This window comes from Pongo pygmaeus, chromosome 1 (assembly GCF_028885625.2).
Source record: "Pongo pygmaeus isolate AG05252 chromosome 1, NHGRI_mPonPyg2-v2.0_pri, whole genome shotgun sequence".
Taxonomy (NCBI): domain Eukaryota; kingdom Metazoa; phylum Chordata; class Mammalia; order Primates; family Hominidae; genus Pongo; species Pongo pygmaeus.
Window position 1 is genome coordinate 118,103,359 of NC_072373.2, and position 6,238 is coordinate 118,109,596.

General features: G+C 47.7%; 2 protein-coding genes across 9 annotated transcripts in view; one reads left to right on the plus strand and one right to left on the minus strand.

Moving 5' to 3' along the window:
- RAP1A (RAP1A, member of RAS oncogene family) overlaps positions 1-3,656 on the minus strand; it is a 93,739-nt gene extending 90,083 nt beyond the window's left edge. For 2 of the 8 annotated variants that reach the window (XM_054466462.2, XM_054466496.2), the window contains exon 1: positions 3,470-3,601. The gene's annotated coding sequence lies outside the window, so the exon portion shown is untranslated. Of the gene's footprint in view, positions 1-3,469 lie in introns of all 8 variants that reach the window. The other 6 variants (XM_054466453.2, XM_054466472.2, XM_063652090.1 and 3 more) reach the window with 6 other exon arrangements.
- On the plus strand, positions 2,700-5,785 carry LOC129041565 (basic proline-rich protein-like). The gene is made up of 3 exons (XM_054497078.1): positions 2,700-2,731; positions 2,828-3,079; positions 3,187-5,785. The coding sequence occupies exons 1-3, from the start codon at positions 2,700-2,702 to the stop codon at positions 3,821-3,823; spliced, it is 921 nt and encodes a 306-aa protein (XP_054353053.1). The 3' UTR covers positions 3,824-5,785.
- Positions 5,786-6,238: the final 453 nt, after the last annotated feature.

Sequence of the window (6,238 nt, forward strand, 5' to 3'; positions counted from 1 at the left end):
GCTGTCACAGCTATAAAATTCTAAAAGCATCATACAAAACAGAAATTAAACAAATTACAGATACCATTAAAAATTCCTTTGTTGCCAGCCACAGTGGCTCACACCTGTAATCCCAACACTTTTGGAGGCCAAGGTGGTTGGATCACTTGAGGTCAGGAGTTTGAGATCAGCCTGACCAACATGGGGAAACCTCGTCTCTATTAACAATTAAAAAAAAAAAAAAATTAGCTGGGCGTGGTGGTGGGTACTTGTTATTCCAGCTACTCGGGAGGCTGAGACAGGAGAATCGCTTGAACCCAGGAGGCAGAGGTTGCAGTGAGCCAAGATTGCACTACTGCACATCAGGCTGGGTGACAGAGCAAGACTCCGTCTCAAAAAAAATTTAATTTTTAAAAATATCCCTAAGGAAAAAAAACAATTACCAACATGAAAATTTGGATGTCTAATCCCTATTTTATATAAAATATCATCAACCATACACTAAAGTTCATGGGTAACACTAAACACTGGCAAGATCTGGAGTAACTTAACTATTACAATACAAACAATGACAGACTGTGAAACTCCCTGAGGGCAGAGACCCTGTCTAATTAATCTTTGTATCCAACAACCAGCATCCTGTAGTTAAATGCTGAAGAGAGGTAAGCTAACATCCGAACTTTAAATGTGAGCTATTGAAAAATTCAACTTAACAATCTGAAAGTTATCTTTTTATGACTGACATTATTTTTTAAATGTTAAACAATAATGTCCAATGCAAGTATACAAGCGACATTACCATGAAATGTTTGTCAACAACTGTGGCTGTCAAAATTAGTATAACCTAGTCTTAAGAGTATAAGGTAGGGTGAGGGGACAGAAACAGTGGCAGGGAAGGGTAGTAAGGGAAGACCTGAGACTGGTGCAGAGACCTGAAGAAGTGAGGGATATATACTGCCTTGGGGGAAAAGGTTACAGGCAGAGAGGACACTAAGTGCAGACACCTCAGTGTATTTGACCTTTTTGGGATCTAGGAGGCCAGTGTGGCTGGAGTACAGTAAGCAAGAGGAAAAGTAAAGGGGCTTGAGATTAGGGAAATAGCTGGGCAGCTGTGAGGCTTGTAGGCCATGGTAAGAACTTTGGAGTTTACTGTGAATGAGATGGGAAAACACTGCAGGGTTTTGAATAGAAGAGAGACGTGTTCCTGAAGTTTGTAAGCATCATTGTAGCTGCTGTGTGGAAATCAACTTGGCGTGGTGGGGCAAGAGTGGAAGCTGGAAGATCAATTAGGAGATTAATAATCTTCATTTCTAACCTTTTTCAGTGATTGCAAAATTGTGTATTTTTCTGCTGTTGGGCAAGTAGTTTCCTTTTCTTCCCATCTATTAAAATAATTAAACGAATATGTGCATATACAACATTTTCTTTCTTTTGGAATATTTCCTTGGGATTCATTTTCAGAAGGACTACAGGAACAACGTATATGAATATACCTGTCTTCTGGGGTATATTAAGTGTAGATACTGTCCTTCCTGAGGCCATACAAAAAGTGAACAAAGGCTTTTGAGCTGTTTTAATATGGAACCGTGTAACACTGAGGGATTCCATCCAGTTCACTTCTAAGACATAAGTTCATGGTTGGCCTCAGAGGGTCCCTAAAACTAATGCAAAATTTTGTGAATAAATGCCTATTAACTTTATTCTGGGGAGAGAGTTTATATATTTCATCATATTCTCAAAGGTGTCAGTGGCCTAGAAAAGGTTAAGAATTACTATCTTACAAACTGGAAATGGACTGCAATATCCTAATATAGGGTACCTCTCAAAAGGACAGAAGATTTAATACCTAGACTCATCTTTGTAATCATTCAATTCATTCAACAAATACTGAACATGTATGATCCTCAATACCTAACAGCTAATCGTATCTGAAGTAGGCCATAATTTAAAACACCAAGAAAACTAGACAGGAGTCACTGAAATATCACGCTACAAAAGAATATCGAACTATATAATTTCAAAACAAAAATGTTACAGGAAAGCATAATAAAGACAGAAAGTCTGGGGCCTAATTTAATGCTTATTATGTCAAAGTATCACAGAAATAAATTACATCACAAGGAAAGAAAAACTACACATAGGCATGTCCACCCCCACACATTCTGACAGGAAACCCAAAGAAAGTTTCCAAATCCTGTTTCCAGCAGCATCTCTTCTGAGACGGCCCTTCACGCTTTTGAAGGTAGGAGCCCCAAGTTAAATCTAAGAGCTGATACTTTACTCTTACTGTAATCAAAACAAAAACATCATGCGCCACCTAAGAAGAAGAGTGGCTACCTGTAGGGCTGTGGCTCATTCACCTTCTGCTCTATTATTCTATTTCATTTCTTATACCTCCTCCCTTCAAAGAAGTAACAAAATGATTTTCCCTCCCAAAACAGAATGCATTACTCCTCAATGGCAGTTCTTTTTCCAAGAGGTCAAAGGTTCCCTAAACTCTGGTTCTCAGCCCTATGAGTAGATCCCATTTTGTAGGCACAAATGTCTTCCTCTCATCTTCTCCCCGTAGCAGTAAATTACACAACTCGGCTGAAGACACCGTCCTTAACTTCCTGATTAAGGGGGCAAGAGATACTCTTACCAAGCCGCTAGTTTGAAGGATAACAAGAATCACACCGCGACCTCTTCCCTAACAAAATTCAGGGAAGAAGCAGAGACCCATGAAAAGTAACACTGAAAAGGCGAACACATGGTAAGCTACAGAAGACATGACGGTAAAGAAGGCGGGAAAGGGGCTGGAAGGTGGAGTGGGATGTAGATGTCAGCCCTATTAACTGTGGGAATAAAGGAAGGAAAGGGAGACCCCGAACCCTGACAGAAGTGAGCCCGGAGACAGCAACGTTCCAGTCTACCCGCACTTCTACAGCAGAGGACAGAGAATTCACCCAACCCTCCAACCCCGTTCCCCGTGTGTCCCCCCCTCGCCCCCGCCGGCCCAAAAGGGAGAGCTGGGTTTGAAGGAAGCTCTGACCCTAGACAGGGGACATGCAAGAGAAGGAAGGCAGCGATGTCCAACCTTCTACTTCTCTCAGGCAGTGAGGTACGAGGGCACCGTGTCTGGGGAGACGGCGAGGGAAATGGGCTTGTGCTATGACACCTCGGGGAGCTGAAGGGTGGGGGACACAATGTCCTCTTTCTCTCCCACAGCCGGCCAGGGCCCCTCCCGACGGTCTCCCGCAGGCCTACAGTCGACCGGGTCGGTCTGCGGGCGTGGTTGGCTCTGGCCCTGGCGGCGGCCGGGCCTCCCAGATCCCCGGCCCCTCCCGCCGGCCAGGCCCCCGGGCCGCCGCCCCGGACACCGATGGAACGCGGAGGAGGAAGGGGGAGCCAGGCGACTGACCGGCGACATGAGCCGCCTCACCCTCGGCTCGGCCGACCCGCGCCCCCCGCTCCGTCTGGGGCCGTCTGGGGCTCCCCGCCCCTCACTCACCCCCCCGGTCCGGCGCCTCCTCCACCTCCTCCACCTCCTCCTCCTCCTCCTCCCTCCTCTCGGCCGTGGCTCCTGCTCCGGCTCTGCGCGGCGACAGCAGCGGCGGCGGCGGCGGCCTCGGGAGCGGCGGCGGCACCTCCTCCAGAACGCGCACGCACGCACCACGCAGGCCCCGCCCCCTGGTTCTGCCCCGCCCCTCCAAGTTGGCGACGGCTGGGCTTCGGCCCCGCCTTCCCCACGGCGTTCCGGAGTCCGCTTAAAGGAGCCGCGCACACTGGAGCCGGGAAAGCCTGGAACTACCGGGAAGGGGCGGGGAGTTTTAGCTTTGCATGGGGCGGGATGGGAGGTGGGTAAGACCGGAAAAAAAAATGAGGAAGGGTCCAAAGGTTCAAGAAGAGAATTTGGAGGGAACACAACCATTCGACAAGCCCTAATTGAGCACCTGTTAGGTTCCAGGCGCTGTTCTAACTAAGCGCAGAGGGATAAAGTCATAGACAGGCAAAGACCCTCTTGCAGCTTGCATGCTAGTGGAGTGGGAGAGGGGAGACAGACAACAAACAAGTGACAAAAATTGCAGGTAGTGATAAGTGGTGTGGAGAAAAATAAAGCAGGGGATAGGGTGACTTTACACCTGGTGAGATACTGCCTCTCAAAGAAGACCTTTGAGCGCGTACACACGGGATGAAGGAATAAGTCTTGCAAACACGCGGGCCGGGAGGAGGAATAGCCTTTCCAGGCTGAGAGAAAATCAACCATAAACCCAGAGGTGGGGATACGCCTGCCATGTTGCAGAAACAGTGAAAGGCCGGCATGGCTGAGCAGCGTCAGCCAGCCCGAGAGCAGTACCAGCTAGGCTCGGAGAGGTGGGCCAGTGGCCAGATCCAGTGAAGCCTGTGGGCCATTATAACAGGAACTGGAAACCGTGAGAGAAGGGTGAGCCGAGGAATGACCGCATCTGATTCACATTGTTAAAAGTTAGTCCTGCTGATGTGTGTAAAATACACAATGGGGAAGCACAGATGTCCTTGGGATACCAGTAAGGTAGCTTGGACTAACTAGCCTGGCAGCCACGGACAGGATGAGAAGAAGGCTATTTTATTTTATTTAGATACATTTTGATTGGAATGGATTTGGATTTGGGGCATAGTGCGTGAAAGAACAAAAAGAAATCAAGAGTTGATTCTTAGGTTCGGGCCTGATGACTGAGTTAATGGCGGTGCCACTTAATGAAATGGAGGAGCAGATTTGGGGATGGGGAAATCAAGAGTCTTTTCTTACACATGTTATGTTTAAGGTGCCTGTTATACATCCAAATGGAGATATTGAATAAACAATTGATATATGAGTCTAGAGAGATACATTTGGGATTCATTAGCACATAGATACTTTTTAAGTCTTAAGTCTAGTTAGGATCACATAGGGAGGGGAGATAGCTGAAGGAAAGGACCAAGAGGCACTCCAACACTTGAAGGTTAAGTAGAAAAGGAGGAGCTACCAGTCAGGGCAGGAGAAACACCAAGAGAAGGTGAAGCGTTGGAAAACAAGATAATTGTTTCAGGAAGGAGGCAGTGAAGAGTCTTATCAGATACTGCTGAAATTAGTAAGATAAGGACTGAGAATTTGAACACTGGATGTGGCCTGATGAAGTTGCTGATGACCTTGATGAAAACAGTTTCAGTGGAGTCATAGGGGAGAAAGTCTGATTAGGGTATGTTAATAGGATGGGAGGTGAGGAAGAGAAAGTGTTCTAAACAGCTCTTGAGAGGCTTTGCTGTGAAGGAGAGAAGGGCAGTAGCCAGAGAGGTACTTGAGATCAAGGGAGGGTATTTTAAGATGAGAAATGCTTTTTCTCATTTTAGTATGCTGGAATGATTTTTATTTTTTTGAGGCGGAGTCTTGCTCTGTTGCCAGGCTGGAGTGCGGTGGTGTGATCTCGGCTCACTGCAACCTCTAACTCCCTGGTTCAAGCGATTCTCCTGTCTCAGCCTCCAAAGCAGCTGGGATTACAGTCATGTGCCACCACGCCCGACTAATTTTGTGTTTTTATTAGAGACAGGGCTTCTCCACGTTGGCCAGGCTGGTCCCGAACTCTTGACCTCAGGTGATCCACCCGCCTCGGCCTCCCAAAGTGTTGGGATTACAGATGTGAGCCACCGCGCCCAGCCGGAATGATTCTTTAGAGAGGTAAAATTGGGCCGGGCGCGGTGGCTCACACCTGTAATCCCAGCACTTTGGAAGGCCAAGGCGGGTGGATCACGAGATCAGGAGATTGAGACCCTCCTGGCTAACACGGTGAAACCCCATCTCTACTAAAAATACAAAAAAAAATTAGCTAGGCATGGTGGCAGGCGCCTGTAGTCCCAGCTACTCGGGAGGCTGAGGCAGGAGAATGGCATGAACCTGGAAGGCGGAACTTGCAGTGAGCCGAGATCGCGCCACTGCACTCCAGCCTGGGCGACAGAGCGCGACTCCGTAAGAGAGGTAAAATTGATGACACAGAAGGCAAGAGGAGACAACGGGAGAAAGAGTGTCCTCAAATAGGTGAGAAGCAATTGGATCTAGCACAGAAGTGAAAGGGTTGGCCTAGGATAGGAGTAAGGGAATGTATCAACACACTATTTCTGGAGAGAGGGTAGAGTGTCTGGGTGCAGATGCAGATAGATTAGGCAGTACATTTGGTGGTGGCACGCTCAGGCCCCTGCAGAGCAGAGGCGGCAGGTAGGAGCTGAAATGTAGCCCTTGTTTTGCCCACAAAGCCATGTGCCCTGG

Coding starts and splice junctions, on each gene's coding strand:
- LOC129041565 (XM_054497078.1), top strand. CDS start 2,700: ATGAAAAGTAACACTGAAAAGGCGAACACATG. Junction 2,732..2,827: donor ACTGAAAAGGCGAACACATG/GTAAGCTACAGA, acceptor GTGGGAATAAAG/GAAGGAAAGGGAGACCCCGA. Junction 3,080..3,186: donor TACTTCTCTCAGGCAGTGAG/GTACGAGGGCAC, acceptor TCTCTCCCACAG/CCGGCCAGGGCCCCTCCCGA.